General features: G+C 62.2%; 2 protein-coding genes across 3 annotated transcripts in view; one reads left to right on the plus strand and one right to left on the minus strand.

Annotated features, from left to right (window-relative positions):
• On the plus strand, nt 1-16,224 carry ADCK5 (aarF domain containing kinase 5). The gene is made up of 15 exons (XM_079722565.1): nt 1-27; nt 8,293-8,399; nt 8,884-9,033; nt 13,648-13,723; nt 13,837-14,037; nt 14,127-14,267; nt 14,346-14,459; nt 14,537-14,668; nt 14,737-14,820; nt 14,901-14,982; nt 15,076-15,154; nt 15,246-15,337; nt 15,400-15,652; nt 15,758-15,874; nt 15,960-16,224. Exons 1-15 carry the CDS (start codon nt 16-18, stop codon nt 16,063-16,065), a joined length of 1,746 nt encoding a protein of 581 aa, XP_079578691.1. The 5' UTR covers nt 1-15; the 3' UTR covers nt 16,066-16,224.
• The window catches only part of CPSF1 (cleavage and polyadenylation specific factor 1), a gene marked incomplete at its 5' end in the record, with an annotated part of 15,018 nt that continues 5,236 nt past the window's right edge, over nt 16,216-25,997 (minus strand). Inside the window, 36 exons of one of the 2 annotated variants that reach the window (XM_079722564.1) lie at nt 16,216-16,330; nt 16,433-16,571; nt 16,655-16,784; nt 16,862-17,017; nt 17,101-17,148; nt 17,218-17,284; nt 17,374-17,550; nt 17,627-17,779; nt 17,868-18,009; nt 18,096-18,180; nt 18,252-18,342; nt 18,442-18,558; nt 19,344-19,496; nt 19,580-19,723; nt 19,803-19,892; nt 19,962-20,168; nt 20,252-20,426; nt 20,509-20,645; nt 20,720-20,898; nt 20,984-21,125; nt 21,201-21,311; nt 21,523-21,612; nt 21,687-21,767; nt 21,848-21,922; nt 22,002-22,096; nt 22,180-22,231; nt 22,314-22,436; nt 22,507-22,594; nt 22,680-22,773; nt 22,860-22,970; nt 23,044-23,183; nt 23,333-23,479; nt 23,569-23,720; nt 23,806-23,886; nt 23,966-24,108; nt 24,201-24,228. In XM_079722564.1, coding sequence (XP_079578690.1) covers nt 16,283-16,330; nt 16,433-16,571; nt 16,655-16,784; nt 16,862-17,017; nt 17,101-17,148; nt 17,218-17,284; nt 17,374-17,550; nt 17,627-17,779; nt 17,868-18,009; nt 18,096-18,180; nt 18,252-18,342; nt 18,442-18,558; nt 19,344-19,496; nt 19,580-19,723; nt 19,803-19,892; nt 19,962-20,168; nt 20,252-20,426; nt 20,509-20,645; nt 20,720-20,898; nt 20,984-21,125; nt 21,201-21,311; nt 21,523-21,612; nt 21,687-21,767; nt 21,848-21,922; nt 22,002-22,096; nt 22,180-22,231; nt 22,314-22,436; nt 22,507-22,594; nt 22,680-22,773; nt 22,860-22,970; nt 23,044-23,183; nt 23,333-23,479; nt 23,569-23,720; nt 23,806-23,886; nt 23,966-24,108; nt 24,201-24,228 — 4,191 coding nt within the window. In that variant the 3' untranslated portion in view covers nt 16,216-16,282. Of the gene's footprint in view, nt 16,331-16,432; nt 16,572-16,654; nt 16,785-16,861; nt 17,018-17,100; nt 17,149-17,217; nt 17,285-17,373; nt 17,551-17,626; nt 17,780-17,867; nt 18,010-18,095; nt 18,181-18,251; nt 18,343-18,441; nt 18,559-19,343; nt 19,497-19,579; nt 19,724-19,802; nt 19,893-19,961; nt 20,169-20,251; nt 20,427-20,508; nt 20,646-20,719; nt 20,899-20,983; nt 21,126-21,200; nt 21,312-21,522; nt 21,613-21,686; nt 21,768-21,847; nt 21,923-22,001; nt 22,097-22,179; nt 22,232-22,313; nt 22,437-22,506; nt 22,595-22,679; nt 22,774-22,859; nt 22,971-23,043; nt 23,184-23,332; nt 23,480-23,568; nt 23,721-23,805; nt 23,887-23,965; nt 24,134-24,200; nt 24,229-25,997 lie in introns of both variants that reach the window. The other variant, XM_079722563.1, reaches the window with a different exon arrangement.

Raw genomic sequence — 25,997 nt, forward strand, 5'->3', positions numbered from 1 at the left:
GTTGCGGCCCCGAAGATGTGGAGACCTGTGAGCCCCCCGCGCGCCCGCGCCCCTCCCGCGGCCCGGCCGGGACCCGCAGGGCCCCGAGACCCTGCCCCCAGAGGTCCTCTCGCCCGACAGGGACCCTCAGGGCTCTGGAAGGAGCCCGTCACAGCCCTCAGGCGCCCTGTCCTTCGGGCCCCCACTTCAGCCCCCAGGCCCTGTGGGGAGATTCCGGGAGCCACTTAGGGGCCCACTGGAGAGGCTGCCTTCCCGACGCAGCCCACAGCCCCCCTTCTCCTCAGAAGCACGTTCTCCGTGGTGGAGCCTTGTCTCAGAGGCGGCCTCTCCAAAGCCGCTCCAACCCTGCGAAGGATGGCCCTCTAGTCCCCTCACGGGCTCCCCTCCCCAAGGAGACACTGTCCCGAGGCGACTGCCCAGCGCCTGACCCCTCCTCCCGCCCCGTGTCTCCCTTAGACCCGTCGCTGCTGCAGACTCTGCCAGAATCCCAGACCGGATCCCCCGTCTTTCTTTTTACCTGCTCCCTTGGGCACCCTTTTCGCCTGGTCACCAACCCCCCCGCCCTGGGTCATCCTGGGCTGACAGCTGCCCCCCTGCTTCTGGGGAGACAGAGGACTTTGGGGGCTGGGAGGGGCGGCAGGTGGGCTGATGGCTGCACCAGCCCGGCGCAGAGCCACCCCTCCTCCCACCCCGTCTCCGAAAGCCCCTCTCAGGCCTTCCTAGGCTTCTGCCTGGCCCTGGGCTGCCCTCCTAACTCAGGCTTCTTTTGATCCTGAACGTGGCAGCTGACTTACCAGTTTTTTTCCTGGTCGGGCCTCCCCGTTTTATTGCGCCTCTGCGGTTTGGATTAGCACCTTTCAAACCGGGTGTCATAGTCATTGACCCAGATCTTAGCCACTCCCTCCCCAGGAATCTAGCCCTTTTCTCCTGTGGTTGGTTTAGAGCTGAAGAGACTGAGGGCGGCTCATCAGCGTTTTCAAGTTGGAATTTTCTGTAGACCTTGTCTTTTTCTAATAAGCCTAGCCTTGTGGGTTTAGGTATTAATACAAATAAACGCCCGTTACCTTTTGTGGCTTGCAGTGAACAGCTCCGTTACATAGGGGTGTTTTATGGGCCGAGATGGTGAAGCAGTCTGAGAGTGCGGCAGAGAGACACTGAGTTGGTCTTTTATAGTTTATTTATCTTTTTATAGTTTATAAAGCTGCTTCACACAGTCAGTTCACTCAATCCTCCAGGCTGCTTTAGCCCCTGATGAGGAGATGCTCATGACCAGTAAGTGGAGCGGGGCCCAGTAGCCTTCTAAGTCCTGACTCGTGTTGAGAGGGTCACAGACCCTTGGAAAAGAAAAGGACAGGGCATCACGGTCATCCACCACCTCTTCTGGGCCCAGACTCCCGGGCTCTCTCTTCCTAACCATGAGAACGTGTCTATGCTTTGGCTTCCTCTCCTGGTGTGCGCGCAGGGCTGTTGACCATTAAACTGCCCAGGTGCTTGTCACCTCTTTGTAGTTTCTCTGTTTCAGGCCTCATGAAACTCAGCAGTTGCTTCTTACTGCTGGTGGGGGGGGGCTGGTTTGTCCTGCAGTGACCTTTCACCTTCCTTCTAATCTGCTGTGTCTAATCAGTAGAGTGTTAGAAAAACAGACAACTCAGCTTGTGCCGAAAACATGAGTGCTGTGTTAAAGCACACACAGAGTTTGTGAGGGTTGTAGTATCTATCTGAGTGTTACTACTACAGCTCTTTTTGCTACTTTGTAGATTGTTAGCTGAGTTCCCGACGAGCACCCTGTTTCTGCCGACAGACTGTGCAGGCACCGTTAAGAAAGCACTAGAGGGCCTCCCTGGTGGCGCAGTGGTTGAGAGTCCGCCTGCCGATGCAGGGGATACGGGTTCGTGCCCCGGTCCTGGAAGATCCCACGTGCCGCGGAGCGGCTGGGCCCGTGAGCCATGGCCGCTGAGCCTGCGCATCCGGAGCCTGTGCTCCACAACGGGAGAGGCCACAACAGTGAGAGGCCCGCATAAAAAAAAAAAATAAAAAAAAAGAAAGCACTAGAGGCCGGGGTAGAGGAGGCCCATCTCATCTTGTCCCAACTGGGAGGCTTTTGGAGTGAGAGGGGTGCTGGGACAACCCATATAAGCCAGGACCGCCCCAGGAAAGCCGCGTGCGCGGTCATCCTGGTGAGAAGGCTCTGTGTGCGGGAGCGTGTCCTGGGAACCCACAGCCCTCTCTGAACATGTTTGCTGCCACGCTCCTGCCTGAGCTCCGGGTGTGGTTTGGGTTACCTGTGATGTGGTGGGAATCGTGCCGGACTGGTTCTTGGAAGGTCTGGCTGCGGGCTCTGCCCTACATTTATAGCTACATGACCTCGTTGGGCTTCAGGGATGTCTCTGTGATGGGGACATTCGGGGAGTCGCTGGGCATCCCAGCTGGAACGGAGCCAGGCAACTGGGGGCCCTGGGGGCGCTCTGGCGTCGTCAGCAGGAGGCCTCATCCTTGGAGGCCGGCCCAGGGCCAGGCTGCGGTCGGGGCTGGGGCTGTCTCTCCCCTGACGGTGGCCTTCGCCCTGTTGCTCAGTGACATCCTCGCTTGGGCCAGGTGGGGTTCTGGCTCATTCACCGTTTATCTTAATTCAGCAAGCATTCATGGAGTTTCTGCTTTATCTTAGAAAGCACAGGGCTAGTCGAAGTACGGAGGTGATTGGCGGGTGGGCCCTCAGGCTGGTGGGGAGAAAGACTGCAAACTACCAGGCACAGTCCTGTGTGATAAGGACAGTGGGGGGGAGTGGGGGGGTGGTAACCGTGGTGAATCAGGGTGGGGGAAGGGCCTTCTAGGCAGAAGGGCAGCCTGGGGAGCAGGCCTGGGCCGGGCTCCGCGCGGCTGTCCAAGGTCTGCCAGAGAGATGTTTAGCCCAGGAGAGAGAGTGAGAAGTCAGTGCTGGGAGTGATGAGCTGCAGCCAGAGCTCCTGCTGCAGTGGTGGCTCCTCCGAAAACAACAGAAAACTGTCACGGGGACCGTGGTCAGGGGCGGTTACTCTTCTGGCCGTGCCCCCTCTGTATCGGCCGTGTGTTCGGAGGCTGTGGACGCTGGTCCTCAGCTTCCCTACCAGAGCCCCTGCTGGTGGTGGATAGCGGTTAGGAGGCTGCGGGCGCAGCAGGGGCCTCGTGCCTTAAACGATTCAGGTTCAGCATCCTCCTGTAAAAGAGCTGTATGTTTTAATATGATCCTGATGTGTAAACTTATTTGTCACTTAGGTGACTTGACTTTTCCTCACCAGACCCTTCCTACTAATGGCTCAGGGGGACAGTGTGCTCCGCCCTGTGGCTGTCAGGACCTGCCATCTGGGGAAGGACAGGGTGACGACTAGGGGGCAGCGGTTTGACTTGGGCTCCACCCCCAGATTCGCCAGGCGTTTCTGCTGTGGACCATGTGAGGAGATATGTGTGAAAGCCCCACCGTCAGAAATGCCCACCTTTTGTTGAACACCTGTTAGGTGCCAGACCCTGAGCGAGGTACTTTATTTCTACCATGTTTCACCTTTCCAGCCTGGCAAGGTGTCAGCGGGGAGTCGCCCCCAGGCAGAGGGTGAAGGTTGGTGAGGCCGGCGGGCTGGGCCTGTGTTGCTGCAGCGCAGCGCTCGGCCCTCGTGGGCCCTGCCCCGCTCCACGGCACCCCGTCAGCACGAGGGCGCTGAGTTCTGTGCCGTCTGTACGCCGTTCTGTGCCATTCCACTGGGGTCACCAGAAAAGCGGCTGGGGCTGCACACACTTCTCCTCTGGGGTGTCCTCATCGTGTGCCCCTCAGAGTCTCCCTGATGGACTCTGGTCTTGCCCCAGGTGGCAGGGCTTGGAGGATGAGCCCTCTATCAGGGGCGCCCTCCTCTCCCGCAGTCTTCTGCTGCTTCTAAGTCAGAAATACGCAGACCACGTGTGCGGGGCCTCTGGGGGAGGAGGTGTGATGCTGGGCTCAGCCGTGGTTTTGGAGCAGCTGTGCCCGGGCTCTGGGTGTGACAGCCCCTGCCAGCCCTCACCTCAGCGTTGGCGCCCGCAGCCTCTTGACCCTGTGCCTCCAGGTTGTTGGCCCGTCGGCTAGAATAACTCGTGGATCCGTCCTTTCTTTCCCTCTGAATGTAATCATTATCAACCAGCTTTGGCCATTTTCCTTCTCTGTCACAGGGTGCAGTCCCCATGGGACTTTGCAGCGAGGCCCTCTCTGCTGCCCGTCCACTCCAGTAGCTGAGCATTTCTTTATGTCTGTATATAATGTACTCCAAGCTTTTCATAAGTTGGCCCCTGACTCATGATGGATTGACTTAAGATTTTTCAACTTTATGATGCTGCAAAAGTGATACACATTCAGTAGAAACCATGCTTCGAATTTTGAATTTTGATCTTTTCCTGGACCAGTGATGCAGGGTGGATACTCTCTCCTGATGCTGGGCAGCTCCCCGGCAGCCCCGAGGTCACGAGGGTGCAGAGCGGTGCCCTGACGGCCATTCTGTATTCACTTTCAATCAGTTACATGAGATAGTCCGCACTTTAGTATAAAACAGGTTTTGTGCTAGGTGGTTTCGCCCCCTTGTAGGCTAATGTGAGTGTTGTGAGCGCGTTTCAGGAAGGCCAGGCTCAGCTGGGACATTCGGTAGGCTCAGTGTATTAAATGCACTTTTGCCTCTTACGATGTTCTCAGCTTACAGTGGGTCTGACCCTAGCCCTAACCCATCATAAGTCGAGGAGGATCTGTAGTCTCTCTTCTGGGCTAAACAAACCCTTTTTTCCTTCTGAAAAAGCAGGGGGCAGCTGACGATCTTTCAATATAAATAGTTGGACTTCCCTGCTGGCGCAGTGAATAAGACTCCGTGCTCCGAATACAGGGGGCCTGGGTTCGATCCCTGGTCAGGGAACTAGATCCCACATGCATGCCACAACTAAGGAGCCCTGGAGCTGCAACTAAGGAACCCACCTGCCGCAACTAAGACCTGGTGCAACCAAAGAAATAAATACGATATAAATAGTTGAGTTCAACCCAGCAAATACGTCCTTCTTGTTAGGTGGGGTGGTCTGCAGAGCAAGGGGGTCAGGGTTGTTGGGAGGAGGGTTAGGGCACTGGGGACCAGCGGGCAGCTTAGTGCAGTGAGGAGGGCCTAGCGGCAGGTAGCTTCAGCGTGTGCCTCCGCCTGCCCTGCACGCTGGGCTGGACATTGCTCGAGGGCTTTGCAGATGTCAGCTCACTCACCCTCACTTCAGCAGTACCGCAGTCCCCACCTTACAGACAGGGAAACTGAGGCACAGAGGGAAGGCACTTACCCACGCCGCGTGGCTGGTAAGTGCTGGAGCCCAGATTCCAACTCCAGCCCCAGAAGTCTGGCTCCAGGCTCTACTTGAGTCTCTGGGGCGGGGCCTTCCCGTGTCTGGTGTTGCGTGGTGTCCCTGGCCTCTACCCCCTTGATGCCAGGAGCACCCCCTCCCCCGAGTTGTGACAACTAGGAGTGTCTCCAGACAGTGCCAGGTCTGCCTCTCCTGTACCAGCTACCTCGCCTTCCACATGCCGCCTTCCTGACTGGAATCTGAGAGTATAGCAGACGCATTGCACCTTTGATCATGAAAACATTTACACGTAGGGACAAGCTGACAGCGTGGTCCCAGAGAGTTAATTATCCAGATGCCACCACCTAGATCGACCCATTATTAACATCTTGCCCTAGTGGATCTATTTCTATTTGAAAATATATATTTTGTTGTCGTTGGATCATTTGAAAGTAAGTCACAGACATTCTGACACATAATCTCTAAATACTTCAGTGTGCAGCCCCTAAACAAGGATATTATGTAACCACAGTAACCGTCAGGCCTAAAAATCCTAATTTTTGTGCTCCCTGGTGTCTGGGGTCCCTCAAATGTCCCATAGGTGCTTTCTTTAAGATTGAGGTTTTAGTCAGGGTTCATGCTTTGCACTTGGTGCAAAGTCGTCCCACGTTTTTTCTCGTGACTTTTTTTTTTTAACTTCTAAGGGAAAATTGCAAATATTTACGGAAGTAGAGAGAACTGATAAATGACGGTGCTGGGCACCAGTAGTTCTTAATGCGTGGATGCTAATGGCTTTCTGGAGCGGCCAGGCTGCTGTGTAGAGACACCCCAGGCTTGGGAATCCTCAGGGTCACTGATGACGATCGAGGAGCCCCGGGGCTGTTGTCATTCCTCATTCCGTGGGCCTGTGATCTCTGAGAAGGCCAGAGTCGCGGCAGAGCGCTCGCTGGCCAGAGGAGCAGGCAGCTGGCGTGCGGGGCGTCCGGGCCTCGGCCGTCTTGCCTGGTTCCTCACGCTGGCCCTGAACCTACCCCACACCCCACCCCCGCCCCCAGGCCACAGCTCCGCCTCGGGCTCCAGCCCCCTCTTGCTGGGTATTTGGCCCGGCCTCCTCCCAGGCTGACCACTCCAGCGTACGCCCCCTCCCTGCATGAAAACCCTGGGACCCCCCCGCCAACGCTGCAGCTCACTTTGCTGCCCACCCTTTTCTGTCGGCGCCCCTCCCCACCTCTGACCACACGTTATGTTTTCCAGTCACAAGCCACACGGGCCTGTCTCCTCCCCAGCAATGCCCTTACTTTCCTGGCTTCCTCTGCCCCAGCGTCCGGGTGGAAGACCCACTTGCTGCCAGGCCGTGGGATCCCTGCCGCCCTCTCACCTGGTGCTGCTCCTGCGTGCAGCGTGCGGCCCCCCACCCCCCCCCCCACCCCGCGCTAGGGTCTGGCCTGGGACACAACCAGGGCTGTGGGCTCAGAGAGTGGGGGAGGACGGGCCTGCTGGAGACGGGGCCAGAGCCAGAGGAGGGCAGCAGGGATGCGGGCAGGAGGGTTCTGGCTGTGGTCCTTGGTCGCACGTGGCTCCTCACGGGCAGGGTGTGTTTGGTGGGTGTGTGCGGTCGCAGACGTGGGCTCGGATGAGGGGTACAGGGGTCTGGACACCTCGCAGAGAGCAGGCAGCGCCAGGCAGCCAGGCAGGGCTGCCTGAGGGGGAGGCCCGGTGTGGAAGCAGCCGGGCCTTCCCCGCCCCCCACGCCTGCTGGCACCACAGACCCTTGTCAACTGTGAGGTGGGAGGTGACTGGGGTCCCAGCCTGCAGCTGCCGTGTGTGCCATGCCCCAGGCCAGGTCAGGTCGTGCGGGCCAGGTAGGGGGGCAGCGGGGTGGACAGCAGGCTGGGCCGCCCTCTGGCACAGAAGGCCTGGGGCTCTGCATGCCCGAGTCCGCCCGCCGCTGCCTCTCTTGCCTTTGCGGGGTTTTCCTTGAGGATCTGCACTTGCTGTGCATGGCCTTATGGGGTGGAACTTTCTGTCCTGTTCTCCTCTTGGGACGGCAGGTCATGGACCTTTTCCTCTGACTTTTGTGTAGTTTTGCATCCTCGAAATTGTCTTCAGGGCTGTGTGCTGTGTGCCGTGTGCCAGGTGCTGTGTGCCATGTGCCGTGTGCCGTGTGCTTCGGCCGGAAAGTGACGGGAACGTCAGCTCCCCGTTCGGCCCATAATAATAGCGCTAACGCCTGTGTTGTGGGCTGTGACTGACTTTGCACATTTTTTTTTTCCCTAAAAACTGAGAATTTAGAGTTGGGGAGTCTGTGGTTGAGGAACTCTTTAAGGTCTTATTCAAATAAGATTGGGAGACCAAGGCTGCCAGTGAGCGCAGGAGCGCCGCGATGTTTCTTCCGTGGCCCCTGAGACAGCGCAGCGTGTTGGCCTGTCTCCCCGGCACTTTGCTTCTCTACCTGTCCCTCGGCTGTGGCACCTCCAGCCTTCCCCTCCCTCCTCCAGGCAGAAGCTTTCCAGGTCTGACCGCTGGGGGCTCAGCAAGCACAGGTTCCTTGTGCCCTCGTTTGCTTTCCGAGCAGGCACCACCCCAAGGCCCTCTGCCTCCTTTCTGATCGTGTGGTGAAGATTCTCGACCCTTCCTTGGGAGGCCGCTGGTCTCAGCAGCGGGAAATAGGGAACGAGGGCTCTCAGGGCCCAGCAGAGTGTTAGGGGCAGGGACCGAGGGGCATTTCCAGTGGCCTGTGGAGGGGCTTCCGAGGAGGACGCCCCGTGTGCAGATGCACATAGCCTTCCCTTCCCTCGCGTGGTGCTCGGCCCTCAGCCTGCTCTTAACCCGGCGGAGCCTTTGCCTCCCTGCGTCAGACACGCGAGGGCCCAGGAAGCACCAGGGCTCTTCAGTGACGTGTCTGGGGCGGGGGGGAGGGTCCCTGCCTGTGTGAGGCCAGGGGGCATGTTCCCGCCGCCAACCCCGTGCCCTCTGCTCACTTCGCAGTCCCAGCTCTGCCACTTCCACTCGGCCCTGCTGCAGGGCAGGCTGAAGCCCTGGCCATCCCCCACTGCCTTCTTCAGGAGAAACCTCGGGGCACCGCCTGCAAGGTGGTGAGTTGGCCACAGGCACCCTCCAGGGCATGTGCCCCTCATCAGGCAGGGGCGACCTCCGTTGGGGGGCCGTGCCTCCTCTACGCCACCCACGAGACGGGACGCGCCTGCTCCCATGTGCGGTGCGCGGCTGCCCCACCGCCAGGGTCCTGGCCTGGGACTCGGCCAGGGCTGTGGGCTCAGAGAGTGGGGGAGGGCGGGCCAGAGCAAGAGCGGCAGCAAGGGGTTGGAGGGCCGGGTGGGCAGTGGGCAGGCTGGAGCCCACTTGGAGCCCTGGGGTCTGGGGGTCTGGGGGGCTCAGGCGAGGTGACTCGGACCCGGAGGTCAGAGAGCACTGCGGTGACCACACAGGCGTCCGGAGTCGGTGCTGCCTGCCGAGGTCCTGGTGAGGCCGCAGCGGCCGTGGGCTGGGCCTGGAGAGCCAAGGCTGGAGGGGCCGGGGCAGACGGGAAGTAACCCCGGCCGTGTGCCTGTCGTCTTCCAGGCCCTCGAGACCGCGGCCCCTGTGGAAGAAGGCACTCTCCGCCGCGGTGCTGGGGGCGCCCCTGCTCCTCGGGGCGAGGTACTTCATGGCTGAGCCACAGGAGAGGAGGCGGATGCGGCTCGTGGCGGACGGCATCGGGCGCTTCAGCAGGTAGGGGGCCGGCAAGGTGGCGGCTTCTCCCCGCTGCGTCCCATTCTTAGGCGTGCGGGGCCTGTGCGGGGGCTGGGAGGGGCAGCAGGGTCTTGCTGGGAACTCTGAAGCTGCCTTCCAGGGATCTCTTGTGCTGCCCAGTGGGGCAGCTGAGCGCCGCGGTGCCCACGCCATCCACGCTGGGCACGGCCTCCACAGGCCCCACCTCAGGCCTCTACCTCACCTCCCTTCGGGCCGCCCCAGCACTCCAAGGAGAGTTGGCATCCAGGCGGAGAGTTTGGGGCTCACAGGGGAGGGCTGCCTCTCGCCTCCACTCCCAGTGTCCTGGACTAGTGACGGGCCTTGCTGGTCATCGGCGTCCAGGGCGCCTTAAGCTGCAGGGTCTCTCATACTCCCGTATCTCCCGGGGCAGGATTCTGGGGCTGTGGGGCGGTCTTCCCATTGGAGCAGCTTGGGCAGGCATTCCTGCTCCAGTCAGATCCAGGAATTCCTACAGCCACAGGGTCTTGAGAGCCAGCTCTTGGCATTGAGTGAAACTTGAGCTTACCCAAACCCATGGTTGGACTGGGGGTGCACGATTGCCTGGGGAGGGGGCTCACATGAGACCTTGGTTGAGGAGGCCGCTGCAGGTGTCCTGCTCTGCCAGCTCTGAGCTCCTGCTGCCCTTTGGGAGCCTGGGTCGGTTTCCCAGGGCAGGCTCAGGATGCCAAGGGCTTGGGGCACTTGGCTGAAGCTTTGTTGAAATTTACCCCAGTGGCAGCCATAGGTGGGCAGATGGCCAAACGCTTTACCTCATTCCTTCTTCAGGATGAAACAAGGCGTTCTGTCCTCAGCTCGCTGGCAGCGGCTGTGCCCACGCCGTCTTCCAGGGTGGTTGTTTGCTGGGTTTGCCTGGAGCTCCTAGTTGCCCTCCTGGGCAGGTTCTAGGCAGTGGCCTCTGTGTCCTGCAGGGTTTCCCAGTCTCCACAGCCTAGAGATTGATGAGGGCAGAGCCTGGGGTTGGCTCTCCTGTGGCTTTCCACCATGAGGGACCGCACAGGACCGGTGGGGACTGTCCCCAAGCAGCCTGGTTCTGAAGATGACACTGAGCAAGTCTGGGCCATCTCACCTTCTGCTGCATACATGCTGCTGTTTCCCAGCATTAGATACCCCATGGCAGACTTGGTATACCCCTGCCTTCTCCACTTCCCTCCCGAAAAGGGTATTTTCACAGCTTGCTTTCAGAGGCTGAGCTAGAACTATTTCCCCAACAATCTGGGCGATCTCGTCAGCTCTCAGCCCTAACAGTTGCCAGGACTGGCAGGCCTGACGGAGCATCCCTGGCTGGGCGCAGGGTGACCACAGGGCCCCTGGAGACCTCGGGGCCCACAGCGCGTCCTGGGTAACAGGGCAACGTACATGCAGGAGCCCAAGGAAGGAGCGTGGGTGGTGAGTAATTCAGGACCAGCTCGCCCAAGGGCAGCGGGGCTCATCCTGCTGTGGGAGGGGAGACCAGAACATACCGCATGCACCGGGGCTCACTCGCAGGGGCTGGGGTGGTGGAGGGTGGCATCGGGGTCCATTTCTGCCCCCACCCCTTACTTAATTTTAACTTTTAAAGATCCTGTGGGCTTTTTTTGGACACAATTTCAAATGTCCAAAGAAGTTGGACTGATAACATAAAAGAACTTTTTTCTTTTTGAAACATTGACAAATAAGTTGTCAACATGCCCCATTACCCCTGAAACCTTGAGTTATTTCCTAAACGAGGACATTCTCCTCCACGGCCACAATCGGGAAACTGATACATTGTGACCCTCTAACCCTCAGACCCTGTGTTACCAGGTGCCCCAGTAACAACCTTTTCAGCACAAAGATCCCACCTGGGCCCATGTCTAGTCTCCAGGCTGGAAGAGTCCTCATCGTCTCCTCAGCTCTCATGGCTAAACTCGAGGTCAGGGCATGGCCCCCCAGACCCCCGCTTGCCCAGGGTGTCTGACACCAGCTGCAGGTTCCAGCGTCCCCATGGCTTCCCTCACCTCAAACCACTGGCTACAAATTGGGGGGTCCCCACAGACCCTCAGTTTTGATAGTTCCCTAGGACAACTCAGGAAATACTGTACTTACGATTATGGTGTTATCTTAGCAGAAAGATAAAGTCGGAATAAGCAAAAGGAAGAGATGCCCAGGGTGAGGTGAGGTCTGGGAGGCTCCCAGCCTCGGAACTTCCATGTCCTCAGACACATCCCCCGCCTCTCATCCCCCTCTGACAGTACACGTGGGTCACCCCCAAGCTTTGGTGTCCAGAGTTTCATCTCATAGCCCTGATTGATTGAAGACCCTGAACTCTAACCCCGTGGTTGTCCTTTCCGGCTGGCAGAGCCCCTCACTGGTGTGAGCCGTCAAGGCTGTTATGCGGCTCAGATGCTGCCATCACTTTGGTGTCCAGGAAATCTCATGGGTTTAGGGGCACCTCCCAGGAGCTGGGTAACGTTAATTCTTCGTCACATGACGACCTTGACATATTTGTGGGCAGATAGGCCATAATATTGTACGACAGGGTGTCAGCAAACTCTGGCCCTGTGGCAAATACAAGGGTCAGAGGTGCTGCCTGTTCTATAAATAGAGCTCCTTGGAGCGGCAGCCACGCCCCCTCACCCTCCTGAGGATGCCCCTAAGGCCCAAAGTATGTATGTATGTATGTATATTTATTTATATTTATTTATAGTTTATTTACTTGTTTACTTATTTGTTTGTTTGTTTATGGCTGCGTTGGGTCTTCAGTGCCGTGCGCAGGCTTTTCTGTAGTTGCGGCGAGCGGGGGCTACTCTTCGTTGCGCTGTGTGGGCTTCTCATTGCTGTGGCTTCTCTTGTGGAGCACGGGCTCTAGGCGCGTGGGTTCAGTAGTTGCAGCATGCAGGCTCAGTAGTTGTGGCTTGCGGGCTCTAGAGCGCAGGCTCAGTAGTTGTGGCGCACAGGCTTAGTTGCTCCGCGGCATGTGGGATCTTCCCAGACCAGGGCTTGAACCTGTGTCCCCTGCATTGGCAGGTGGATTCTTAACCGCTGAGCCACCAGGGAAGCCCCTGACCCTTCTCTCTTAATCTCCAGCCTCTGACTGTAAATTGTTTCAAACGTACAGCAGAGCTGATGAGTCTGGCTTTTATCAATAGCATCTCGCAACCCTTCCAACGCCCTCTGTCCTCTGAGCATTTTACTCCTGCTGGCAGCACAGTCCCTCCAGGCTCAGCCATGGAAGCAGCTAGTCTCCTGATGGTTCTTTGGGATGGAGCAGGGGCTCGGGCCACGGTGAGGATGCCAGTGTGCGCGCCACTCTGGGCTGTCTGCCCCAGGCTCCTCCATGGACAAGGGCTGCGGGCATGCGCGCGTGTGTGGCTGTGAGCACACACGCCCAGGGCCATACGTTTGCTTCTGTGGCCAGCCATTGACGGCAAGCCCCGCTGTTCCGTTTTCCCACACGGGTCATTCTGGTTTTCTCCCTTTCTTGTGTCTGTAACTCCTTCTCCAACTGGGAGAAGCCCGGCTCCCCTTGTCCCTAATTTACTGACTTATTAGCTAGGCCACCCGAGTATAGCCATCACCCCACTGCCCTCACCTGCACCCCTACCCTCACCCCTGTGCAGACCTTGCATTAGCTTTTGGACGAATTATTCAGGAAGGAGGGCAGCTCCTCTTTGGGTCTCGGGGTGCTCAGAGAAATCCTGTCTCCTTGCTCACCCTGCCTCACAGACAGCCCTGTTTGCTTCCTGTGTCAGGCTGGGGTGGGTGGGACAGACCCGGTTCGTGGCACTCTGTCTGGGCTGACCTCATTGCTCTAAGACACCGGTCTCCACAGCTGCTGGGAGGGTAGGAAGCCTTTGCAGGATCTGGCAGCCTCTTCCTTCCCACCTTTTCATCCTGGCCCCTCGTGGCGGAGGGGCTGGAACAGGACATGCTGGGGTGGGCGGAGGCTCGGCCTGCACCGGGGCCCCGAGAAGCAGGAGCCCCACACCCTGCTTGTGACAGTTTGAGGGGCTGGGGTCTGCGGCACTGAAGGCCTGGATTCTGGTCCTGGATCCTCCCCTCTCCAGACCCAGGGCCGCCTTGTCCATAGCCTGGGGCATGGGAGTGAGCGAGGACCCCTGCCCACACCAGAAGGCCTGGGCCTGCGGGACTTCCCGGGGCCGTGCCCTCAGCTGGGAGAGCAGGCCCCAGCTCTGGGGTTTGAGCCCCAGGGGCTCCTGTCCACTCCAGTCGGAGTGCAGAGGAGACAGGACCAGTGGTGCATGGGGGCCTGAGCGAGGGCATGTCCACAGACGGAGCGGCCATTGCAGCTGTGCTAGCTCGTGGATGGATTTTCTAGTGTAACACGTGTTATCAAAGAATGAAAAGAGCACGCCTGCTTGTTGGGGCCCGAGGCCCCCGTTCCTGTCCCAGGCGCCCCTGGGTGCACATTGAGGGGCTGAGGGGTGGTGTGGATGCAGGCTGCCCAGTCCACAGCCCAGCGGCTGAGACTGACCCGCTGGCCACGCAGCCCCGAGAGCCCAGCAGCCCTGCCAGGTGCTCACAGCGGTCCGGGGTGCTGGCGGGGATCTGAGGTGAGTGCCCGCTGGGGCTGAGGGCAGCCTCTGCCCACAGGTCTTTGAGGGTCGGCCTGCAGATCTCCCTGGACTACTGGTGGTGCACAAATGTCGTCCTGCGAGGGGTGGAGGAGGTTTGTTCCTGCGTCCTGGCCTGGCTGGTCCTGGCCTGCGGCCTGGGGGGATGGGGGTGCCCAGGTGGAGGTGCCCGCCCGCCCCCATCTCTTCCCTCTATACCTGTGGTCAGAACAGCCCGGGGTACTTGGAGGTGATGTCTGCATGTCACCAGCGGGCGGCCGATGCCCTGGTGGCTGGGGCCATCAGCAACGGGGGCCTCTACGTGAAGCTGGGCCAGGGGCTGTGCTCCTTCAACCACCTGCTGCCCCCCGAGTACATCAAGACACTGCGGGTGCTGGAGGACAGGGCTCTCACGCGGGGCTTCCGGGAGGTGAGCCCTTCTCGCGGGAGCGTGGAGGCAGGGAGCGGCCGCAGGCTGCTCCGAGCCATGCCCCCCACCCCACCCCGCTGTCCTGCCAGGTGGACGAGCTGTTCCTCGAAGACTTCCAGGCCCCGCCCCACGAGCTCTTCCAGGAGTTTGACTACCAGCCCATCGCGGCGGCGAGCCTGGCCCAGGTGCACCGCGCCAGGCTGCACGACGGCACCATGGTGGCCGTGAAGGTACGCGGGGCCCCCGCGGGGCGCCGCGGGGGGCACCCGGGCGCCAGTGGCCAGTCCTCCCTGCAGCCTCCCGTGCAGGTGCAGTACATCGACCTGCGGGACCGCTTCGACGGCGACATCCACACCCTGGAGCTCCTGCTGCAGCTCGTTGAGCTCATGCACCCCAGCTTCGGCTTCAGCTGGGTCCTCCAGGTAACCGAGGGGGCCTGAGGGGGCTGGGGGTGGGCCGCCTTCTGAGCTGGACCTCCAGCTTCCCATGCGGCCCCCAGGACCTGAAGGGGACCCTGGCCCAGGAGCTGGACTTTGAGAACGAGGGCCGCAATGCCGAGCGCTGTGCACGGGAGCTGCAGCACTTCCACTATGTCGTGGTGCCACGCGTACACTGGGACGTGTCCAGCAAGGTGGGCTGGGTCCCTTCCTGGGCGGGGGTGTGCAGGCCTGCTGAGCTGAGGCACCTGTCCTCTCCCAGCGCGTGCTGACGGCGGAATTCTGTGAGGGCTGCAAGGTCAACGACGTGGAGGCCATCAAGACCATGGGGCTGGCGGTGCGGGATGTGAGTGCTGTGTGCCAGGGGCGGGGGAGGGTACGTGTGCCGTGGGCCCAGAATGATGGCATGTGGCCTCCTCTCCCCAGATAGCAGAGAAACTGATCAAGGCCTTTGCCGAGCAGATATTTTACACAGGCTTCGTCCACTCTGACCCCCACCCTGGCAATGGTAGGAAAAGGCCTGAGGGGGTGGGAGTCGGGTCAGGGGTCAGGGGTCAGGGGTCAGGGTGGGGCGGTGTGAGACGGCGCGCCCTGTCCCTAGTTCTGGTGCGGAAAGGCCCCGATGGGAAGGGACAGCTGGTGCTGCTGGACCACGGGCTGTACCAGTTCCTGGATGAGAAGTAAGCTGGGGGCGTGCGGGCTGGGTGGGCACCCCCCGCCCTGCAGGCCGGCCTCCCCCACCCCCACACCGCTCATTGCTGGGCCCCCCAGGGATCGGTCAGCCCTGTGCCAGCTGTGGCGGGCCGTCATTCTGAGGGACGAGGCTGCCATGAAGGCGCACGCAGCTGAGCTCGGGGTGCAAGGTGAGGCCGGGGGGTGGGTGTGAGGCGGGGAGAGTGCACAGCCCTGGCTCAGGCCCCCCCAGACTACTTCCTGTTCTCCGAGGTGCTCATGCAGCGGCCTGTGCGCCTGGGGCAGCTGTGGCGCTCACACCTGCTGAGCCGTGAGGAGGCGGCCTACATGCAGGACATGGCGCGGGCACACTTCGAGGAGGTCATGGCGGTGCTCAAGGCCCTGCCGCGGTCCATGCTGCTGGTGCTGCGCAACCTCAACACCGTGCGCGCCATCAACACCGCTCTGGGCGCCCCGGTGGACCGCTACTTCCTCATGGCCAAGAGGTGCGCCTCCACCCTCCACCCCACACAGGCGGCAGGCGCCCACGCAAGGAGGGGCGGGGCCGGGAGGCGGGGCTGACGGCCTGTGGGTCGGTGGTCTCTGTGCAGCGCAGTCCGGGGCTGGAGCCGCCTGGCGGGCGCCACGGGCCAGAACGTCTATGGCGCCAGTGTCCTGCGCCACATCAGGGTCATCTGGGAGTCGTTCAAGTTTGAAGTGGCCCTGAGGTGAGCAGGCGCGCGGGGTCCGAAGGGCGGGTAGCCAGGGCCTACCCCCTCGCCAACCTGCAACCCCTTGACTCCCCCACCCCAGGCTGGAGACCCTGTCGATGCGGATCACTGCCCTCCTGGTCCGAGTCCTGGTCCACCTGGGCCTCATGCCCAAGACCAAGGAGCTGTACGAGTACTTGGAGACCTAGGGAGCCCCGGCAGGAGGACCACAGAGCTCGCCCCACCGCAGGCCGAGGGCCCGGCTAGGGCCAAGGCACAGACGCCTAAGAAAGACCTGGGGGCACTGGAGTGACTGTGGCCTGGAGTTGGGCCTGCAATGACCACACGCTCTTCTCAAATCAAACAAATGTTTTTCTTCGTGTTTTGTACAAAAGGGGGGTGGGGGAAGTGGCAGTATCCAGGGGTCTAGAAGTGGGCAGTGACTCGGTCCGTCTCCAGCAGGTCGTCTAGGATCTGTGGGGGGAGAGCTGGGTGAGGGCGGGGCCAGGGGCGGGGCGTGGAGGGGCCGGCCGTGGAGGGGCCGGCCGTGGAGGGGCCGGGCGGTGGGCGGCTCACGATGTCGGGCGTGGTGCCGATCTTCTTGGCCAGCTCCCCGCGCTCCATGGTGCTCAGGTACAGGTAGCGGTTGAGCAGCTCCCCGTCCAGGACGTTGCGCACGGCGTTCTGCAGGACGCGCCGGTCCACGTGCAGCATCCTGGGGGGAGGCGCAGAGCCAGTGAGGAGTCGGGACACGTGCGGGGTGGGGGGCAGAGGGGGGGGCGGGGGCGGCAGGCTCACCGGAAGGCTCGCGGGTTGAGGCCGGCATGGTGGGGCAGCATGGTGGTCAGCGCGTTCTGCAGCATCAGCAGCCGCCGGTAGGTCTTCTCCTGCATGGGCAGCAGGAGGCCGATGCCCCCGTCCAGCGTGGCTGAAGCGACACGCTGTGAGCCCCGTGGACCCCCCCACGCCCCGCTGCCACCCTAACCCCCGCCGCCCCCCACTCACCAAACCACGTGATGTGCTTGTTCTCCCACACGACGGACTTCTTGCTGGGCCCTTCGGCAGCGCCCCGGCAGGGGGTCCTCCAGAACGTGTTCACGTGGGCGCCCACGTGGAAGTCCGCCCGGCGCAGCAGCCGCATGCCCCCGAAGCTCTCCTTGGCTGGGCCAGAGGGACCTCAGGTCACCGCCTGCCCGGCCCCATGCCCGACCCCCTGCCCAGGAGAGGGTGGAGGGAACACTCACCTTCTGGCAGGTACATGTAGACCATGAGGTTGCGGTCACGGTCGGACACTAGGGAACAGAGCCCACAGTCAGCCCCAGCCCCAGCGAGGTCCCGGGGACCCCAGCCCCCGTGCTCACCCAGGAAGCCCAGCTGTGCATTGTCCACCATGAAGTCCACGCTGTACACTTCCAGGGGTTTGGCGTCCTGAGGACGGGAGGGGAGGGAGGGACGGACGTCAGGGTGGGCCTGGGGCAGCACCCACCCACCTGCCGTGCAGCCCAGCCCCTCGGTACCCGGGACACAAGGCTCAGCGTCTTGCTCTCCTCCTGGTAGCGCAGCAGCGAGATGCTCTTCATGACGTCCGCGGCCAGGATGAAGTTCTTGACGCTGATCATCTGGTGGATGTAGAGCTGTGTGTCGATGAAGGCCATGCCTGTCAGCTCGCTGGCCCGCAGGCTCCACAGGAAGATCTGGGGGGTGGGAGGGGTGGGCGGTGAGGGGTGGGCAGTGAGCGGTGGGCACTGGGGTGGGCGGAGAGGGGCACACCTTCTGGCCGATGGCCGACACCAGGTGGCCGTTGCAGTGGCACAGGGCGGTCACGGGCCCCTTCTGCTCCTTCTCGTACAAGACCTTGAACTTGTTCTTGGTCAGGGGCTGGCCGGGCTCGGGCACCACCTCGATCACATCCATGATCAGGATCTGTCAGGGAAGGTGGGTGGGTGATTCACAGGGGCTGCGTGCAGGCCTCTGGGCACGGCCTGCCTCCCACCCCCTGCCGGCCGCTTACCCGCCCTCGGCACGTGACCTCCTCCCCTTGCATGAGGCAGGTCCCGGCGGCCACGTAGCCCTTGAGGCCCGACACGGTTTCCTCGCTGCGCAGCGACACCGTCTTCATGCAGGTCACGTGCTCCCACTCCTCCAGCTCGATCCTGCACCAGCCCAGGTCAGGACAGCAGCCCAGGTCAGGACAGCAGTCCAGGCCAGGACACCAGCCCCAACCTGGGCCCAGCCTCACCTGGCGTTGGGGATGGCCTCCCAGCTGACCGGGGAGATGAGCTGGATGGAGAAGGCCTCCTGCTGAGGGTGGATGTAACGGTCATCTGCACGGACAGAGGGGTGACAGTCAGGGAGGGCGGCCCCGAGAACGGGCCCAGCCCGGGGCGCCGCGCACCTCTCTCGATGGTCTCAAACTCCTTCTCCTCGCCCGTCATGCGCGGGATGCGGGTGCACGGCGTGTTGGTGCTGGTGGCAACAGCATACACCTGGGGGGGGGGGGGGCGGGGAGGGTGTCACATGCCAGAGGCCGGGCCCCCAGGCCCCAAAGGCCCCTGGCACGGCGGGGCGGGGGGGCAGTGTCAGACCTTGGACTCCACGTGGTAAGCCACATAGTGGGCCGTGCAGCGCAGCGGGATCTTCCTGACGGGCCACGGGGCATCGTAGGACAAGTAGGCAGGCAACACACTGATCCTCAGCTCGCCCTGGGTGGGGCAGGGGGTTAGCGAGGGCTGGCACACCCCAAAGGCCAAGCCGATGAACCCAGGCCTCCAAGGGTTCCCTTGGGTCAGCCCTCAGCTCTGCTGGAATGGGTGGCGAGGGACCGCAGTGTCCAGGCAAGGCCTTGGAGAGACCACGGCCCACTGTCCTGTGCTTTGTGGGCTTCCCATCCCTTCAGCCAAGCTCGCCCAGGGTTGGGACACCGGCCACAGCTGTGGTCTGGGCCGGGACAAGGGAGGAGCCAGGCTCAGGGGGTGCTGGAGGCCGCAGGCAAAGGGTGGGCGGCACACACACAGGCCACGCCAGGGTCTGCACAAAGAAGCACGGGTGCCCTGCCGGGGCCCCGAGCCGGTTTCCTCCGCCCACGGTTCTAAGCGCGCCAGCACCTACAAAGCACCTACCACGTCACCATCACTGAGTCCTCAGAGGGCTGACACCTTGGTGACAGGTAAGGAAACTCAGGTTCAGAGAGGGTGAGCGTCTCACCCAGTCACACAGCTTCTACGGGGCAGAGCTGGGGCCAGCAGAGCAGTGACCGGACCCTGGCTGCCCAGGCGGGTGCCCTTGTGGGCTACAGCCTCCAGCCCCGACTTCCCCAACTCGGCCTTGGCTCCCACCACCCTCTGGACACCCCCTGGCTCTCCATTCCAGGGTGCCCCCCATCCCGAGACACCGAGGGCCTCTTTTCTGGGGCCCCAGCACCTGGTCCTGCTTGGGCAGCATCGGCGAGTGTCAGAGAGCCAGGCTGGGCCGCATGGGGCCACCCTACCTGTCTGTTGAAGTACAGGAAGCCGCGGGGGCAGTTGACGTTGTGGAATGGGGCGAAGGAATCGATGGGGCCATCGATGCCCATGGGGTGCAGCCGCAGGGCCCCCCGGCCAGTCACCAGGAGCCAGTGGGGCGAGGGGCCGCAGATGAACACCTGGGGGCAGGCAGTGTGAGGAGGCTGCTGGGGCCGGAGCCCTGTCGGCCGCAGCCCAGGCTCCCTCGGAGCTGCCAGCCTACCCCAGAGTAGCCGTAAATGTCCTCAAAGTAGCGGAACCGCGCCACACGGCCTCGGGCCCCAGCACCCTCCTCAGCGCTGCCGCCTTCTGCCTTCTTCTTGGACGGCTTTGGCCTCTTCTCTCGGAAGTTGATGCTGTGCGGGACCTGGGGGGGCACCGTGGCCGTGAGGGCCACGTCCTCCCCCGACCCCTGCTCCACACCCAGCACGGCCCAGACGCTGCACCTTCTTGAAGCGAACTTTGAGGTTCCCCTGGCCGAGCTGCGAGTCGTGGGGGAAGGCCTCGTAAACGAGCAGCTCCTGGTCCACGTGCACCTGGGGGCGAGCGGGTCGTCAGGGGGCGGGCGCTGTGCAGAGCCCAGGCGCAGGCGGGGCCACACTCACCAGCAAGTAGGGCCTGCGCTGGCGGCTCCCCAGCGCCACCAGCAGCACCTCCTTGACGAGGGGCAGCTCGCCCTGGCGCGTGGCCTCCTCCTTCCGGGCCTCGCCCTGGGTGGTGGGCTGGCCGAAGGAGCTGTCCACCAGGACCCGCTGCCCCACAGGGAAGTTCTTCACCAGGAACACCAGCCGCCAGTCGGGGAGCTGGTAGATCTGCGGGGACAGCGGCAGTTAGCCGGGCGGGGCGGGGCACAAGCAGGGGACGGGGGCCACACTGGACACGGGGCGCCACCCACCTCCATGGTTCCGTTCTCCCGCACCAGCAGGCACCAGTGGGTGGGCTCAGCCCGGAAGGGGGTGGGGTCCCGGTCGGCGGGGGGCTGGCTGCTCCTGCGCGCCTCCTCCTTGCTGGGGCTGAAGAGGGAGCCCGAGTCCCCGTAGAGCATCTCCTCCTCGTCATCCACCGTGGGGCTGGGGGCCAGCAGATACGTCGGTCACAGGCAGCCTGCCCCAGGGACCCCGCTCCCGGCCTGCGGCCCAGCCCCGCACGCACCTGGTCTCCGAGCCCTGGCACTCGGCCTCTGAGCCGCTGCGGCCGCCCATCTCGTCACGGGCCCCGCCCAGGCGGCTCTCGGTGGTGAACATGCCGCTGACGTCCCGGTACACGCAGAGCGTGATCACCTTGGACTGCTGTGGGGACAGGGGGGCTCAGTGCGGGGGGCGGCGGGGGGCGGCCGGCCCCGGGGACAGAGGAGGGCGCCTACGTGGTGCAGCGGGGGCTTGTGCAGCGCCAGGCGGTGGTGGCGGCCCCCGTACGAGTCGCTCCTGAGCAGGAACGTAGCGACGTGGCCCTCGGCGCTCATGATGACCACGTAGGGGTCGGCCACGGCGCACTGCACGATGGGGGAGCCCAGGTCCACGGGGACGAAGTGCAGCTGGTTCACTGCGGACACGGGCTGGTCAGCAAAGGGCAGTCGGCACGCGCTAGCCCCAGACCCCATCCCGCCTGTCCGCGTGGCCCAGCCCACCTCCTTCCAACAGGCGGATGCCGAGTGGCGAGACCTGCACGATGTAGCGATTGTCCCCGACGTTGCCGGCAAAGACCGTGGGGCCCTGCGTGGCGAAGCCGCTGGTGTCCAGCTCCATGATCTCCTGCCCCGTCTGTAGGATCTGTGGGTGACGGCGGGTGAGGTGCACCCCCACCAGCGGCGCCCCCGCCCCAGGCTGCTGGGCGGGCCCCATTACCATGGTGGAGTCTTCCCGGCTCAGGATAAGGAACCCGTGTCTCCGCCCGTCGTCATCCGCTTCGGGGGCGCTGGCCTCCTGCTCCGCCCCCTCCCCCTGGGTGCTTTCCTCCTGCGAAGGCAGAAGGAGAGCAGGAAGCCCACCGCCCAGCCCCAGGTGCTTGGAGCGCCGAGCCAGAGCAAGCCCGTGGCCAAGCCCGCCTGAGCTGCACGGCAGAGCCCCGTGCTGGGACCGGTGGCCTCCGGGCCCCCCGCCACGGGCCAGGTGGACGGCCACACTGGGCCCCGCAGCACCCAGGCCTCGCCAACCTGGGGGCACCTACCTGCTCCTTACGCACAGGGGCGACGACTGTCCACATGTCATAGCAGCCAGGAAGCTCAAAGGTGGTCACCACTTGGGGCCGGATGCTCTTCTGGAAGGACACGAGGGGTGTCAGCAAGCGCACCCGGGCCCCGCCAGGAGGCGCCACCCCTGCCCCCCACACACCTGCAACACTGACAGGGCCCCGTTCTTCCCGTAACCGGAGCACACCACGATCTCCAAGTCTGGCTCGGGACTGTTCTGAAACTGCATGGGGGGCCGGGGGGTGAGGACGGCACCTCCCTGCTGTGCAACCTGCCCCCCGACCACCTCGCCCGAGCGGGCACCTCTTCAGAGAGGAAGGCGGGCTCGCCCATGGCGGCGTTGGCACAGGGCCCGATGTTGAGGATGCTGTCACACACCTGCGGGCACAGCAGTGGTCAGGCGGGCAGGAGGGGCAGGAGGGCCAGCGGGCGGCGACCCCTCTATGCCCAGGCTCACCTCAAAGGAGTAAGTGGCCAGCTGTGTGCCTGACTGGGCCTCGCTGCCGTACACCTCAATCTCGTCCACCTCGTCCTGCGGCACTGACTTGCCCCCTACAGCATGTGGAAAGGCCACCTGAGCCCACCTGGCTGCCCAGTCCAGCCCCCGCCCTCGGCCCTCACCTGACGGCCCTCACCTGACCAGCCCGCGGTGGCGTCCACGCGCTTCTTCTTGGAGGGCGGCTCCTCCTGTGAGGCAGGTGGGGTGGTGAGCAGCCCCCCGAGGCCGCCCCGCACGGGAGGGCAGCGTCCCCACAGTCCCCGCACCTACCTTGTCGGCAACCTCTCGGGCGGTGCCGGCCGGGGGCTCCTGCAGCTTTTCCGTGTACTTGAGGAGCAGAGAGTTGCCCAGGCGAGAGCCAAGGAACAGGTATCCGGGCTCCATAGTGACCATCTGAAGGCAGGATGGGGGTGAGGGTGGGGCCCAGCCCGGACCCGGGGCCGCCCCCCAAGACCCCACTCACACTAGTGGTGAGGACGCTGGCGGCAGCCTTGTCGAAGTGGAAGGCGCGGACGCTACGCATGCCGTCCGTGATGAGCGTCAGCACGTAGCTGCGGGGAGGGACACGCTGAGCTGGCGCGGGGGGACCACACCACCCGCCAGAGAGGACGGGGCTCCCTGGAGGGGGAGACTCACATCTCGCCGCCCTTGAGGGAGATGACCATCTTGTCGTAGGAGATGAAGGCTGCCTGGGCACAGTCCAGGGTGATCCGCACGCCCTCCTGGGTGCCTGTGGTGGGGAGTCAGCCAGACCCAGCAGCCTCCCGCCCCTCCCCCCCCGCACCCACCCCTCGGCCCCGTCACCCCGACACTCACGCAGGGGGAAGGCAGTGGTGCCAGTGGTGAGGCTGTTGAGGGCCACGCCGTAGGGGGGGACGCTCTGGTTCAGGTACAGCAGCGAGTTGACAGCAAAGACTACCACCCCGCCTGGAGGTGGACACGCTGGTGGGTGGGGCCCAGCGCTCTCCATACCCACCCCCTCCAAGCAGCCCCACCTCACCTATGGGCTTGGGCACGGCAAGGGCCTGGGTGCAGTCAAAGGGCAGGCTGGTGAGGGACCAGATGACGGGGTGGACCTTCTGCGTGATGTTCAGCGAAATGGCCACGATGGAGCACGTGTCCTGCCGCACGGCCACCCGCCTGGGACCACGACAGCGGTCGGCCAGGGGCCCAGTCACAGCACGTCAGTCCCCAGTCCCGCCCCACTGAGACTCGCCCGGCTCCTCCCTCCCTCCCTCCCCGCCCCCCGTCAGAGCCACAGCCATGGCCACAGCAGCGCAGGGCCTCACCCAGGCCAGGTCTGGTTGGGCTCAAACAGGATGAGCAGGGTGGGCTCATAGTAGCCGTGCAGGAACTGCAGGTCGACGATGTTGAGAAGCTTCTCGTCCAGGGCCCTCACGTCAATGATGTAGCTGGGCAGGAAGCTGGACCTCTGCCTGGGGGCAAAGGGCTTCAGCTGGGGAGGGGCACAGGGAGGGGAACCCCGGCTCGGCAGCGCCTCCCCCCACCCCGCCCGGGCACTCACCCCTCACCCACGAGCCCCTCGTGCTCCTCGGCCAGGCTCTCCCTGCGGAAGGGCAGGACCACCAGCCGCGTGCCGTAGATGAGCATGGCCGCGCAGCGCCCGTCGGGGTCCACGCGCACCCGCGGCGTGTGCACGTTCTGCACGAAGCCGTCCTGCAGGGGAGGGGCATCAGGCAGGCCCTGGCAGGGGACCCCACAGGGGGCCATGGGGCGGGACAGGGGGCGGGGCTAGGCCTACCCGCAGCTCAGGCTCCTCAAAGTAGTGCAGAGACAGGGTCTTGAGATCGTGGGTGCCCGGGTCGTATTCCACCACTGACAGCTGGGGGCGGCAGGTCAGAACCGGGCCGCCCACCACAGCCCCGCCTGCCCCCCACCAGCCCCCCGCTTCCCACTCCCACCTTGGCGTCCTTGAAGCTCAGGAGCAGGGCGTCCCTCTTGGCTCCTGCCAGCTGCACGCTGGCCATGGACATGACGTTGCCGAAGAAAGAGAAGGAAGCCACCAGCTCCAGCTTTTCCCGGTGCTCCCGGTGGGCCTTCCCCTCTGCAGAGAGCCAGTGGGTAGGGATCTGGGCCCCAGGCCCCGGCCGCCAACCCCCAGGTGCGTGGCCAGGCAGCCACCCTGTGCTCACTCACCTGTGCTCCTGTCATTCTTGGTCGGCGCCTGTAGGAGGGAGAAGGAGGGAGGGCAGTGAGGGGCCCACCCCATGGAGGGACAGGAGAAGACCACCCAAGGCCGGCCCTGCAGCCAGGAGCCCCACGGGACTCGCCACAGTGGAGTGTGCAACCAGACGCTGCTGGAGACGGCCGTGCCACAGACTCACACTGGCATCTAGGGTCCCCAGCCCGCCCCAGGGCTCCTCCTCAGGAAGCTCCCCACCCAGCTTCCCCAGCAGCCGTCCCGACACGGGACGCTCAGGGTCAAAGGATGGACAGCACTCTCTGTGCACCCCCAACCCACCCCAGACTCACCCTGGGCCCAGCCATGGCTGCCACCAGCTGCCAATGACACGTGATCGCTATGAAGAAGGAACCCCGGCTCTGCTGACATGCAGGGCGCAGCCCTGAGCCCAAACTGGGCGTGACGGTGACCCCAACATGGGGCTATGACCCTCGCCCCATCTGTGTCCTACCGACTGCCTTCCCCAGGGCAGGAGGGTGTCTCCAAGTGAGCCTGGCGGCATCTGAAAGGATACCACACCACAACCAAGGTGCTATTCCAGGCATGCAAAGTCAGTTTACCACAAGAAGGCCCATCGCTACAATCAACCAGAGTCTCAAAATTAAGGAGAAAAATCATGTATTGTTTTCAATGGATATGAAAAGCATTTGATAAAATTTAGACCCATTCATGATAGAAATTCTTACTAACCCAAGAATACAACTTCCTTAATCAAATAAAGGTCATCCACAGTAAATCTATAACAAGTGTCGCACGTGAACTACAATGTGAAATGAGGGCTAGGCCTGGACACCCTCTCCCCTCGCCAGACACAAGGTCAAGAGAGAGACCAACTGCAGTTCTGTACAGACGCAAGACACAGAGTAAAAGTGTAAATCCATTTTAAGAGACACAGGGACATAATCAAATGGTCTAACACACCACTGGCAACACAGAAGGACGGAGGAAGGAAAAGGACGAACCTGTAACTGAAGAAATGACCAAAAATATTCCAATAAGAAGCGTCGGCCTACAGATTCAAGCCAGCCAGCAAGTCCCGAGGCAGGGTAAATACAAAGGGGCACATCGCAGTTGAAAGATAGGAAACCAAAGACAAAGACAAGTATCATAAAAGTGGTCAGAGGCAGAAAGAGACAACACCTTCATAAAAACTGATATTCAGGGACTTCCCTGGTGGTCCAGTGGTTAAGACCCCACACTCGCAATGCAGGGGACCCTGGTTCGATCCCCGGTCGGGGAACTGGAACTAAGATCCCACACGCATGCCACAACTAAAAAGCCCGCATGCCGCAACGAAGATCCCACGTGCCTCAAGTAAGACCCGGTGCAGCCAAAATAAATAAATAAATAAATATTTTTAAAAACAAACTGATTTTCAACAAAAACTACAGAAGCCAGTGCTTTAAGTGATGAAAGAAAAAAGTCAACCTAGAATTCTAAACCCAATGAAAATATCCCTCAAAAGGGAAGTTGAAATAAAAACATGTGCAGACAAACAAAAGTGGAACAAGTTCCCTGACAGCGGAAACACTCTTCAAGAATTGCTAACGGAAGGTCTTCAGGCTGAAGACCCCAGAGGATAAAAGAAGACTACAACCTACTGAATAGAATAAGAATCCGTGAGCCTGTGGTGTTATAAAGAAAGGAATGAATATGGGGAGAAAGGAAAGCCCACCAAGAAGGTAGCAGAGAGGGTGGGGTCAGGAAAAGCACCGCATCCATGGTGATGGTGACAAACACAATCACTGCTG

This window comes from Hyperoodon ampullatus, assembly GCF_949752795.1.
Source record: "Hyperoodon ampullatus genome assembly, chromosome: 17".
NCBI classification, from domain to species: domain Eukaryota; kingdom Metazoa; phylum Chordata; class Mammalia; order Artiodactyla; family Ziphiidae; genus Hyperoodon; species Hyperoodon ampullatus.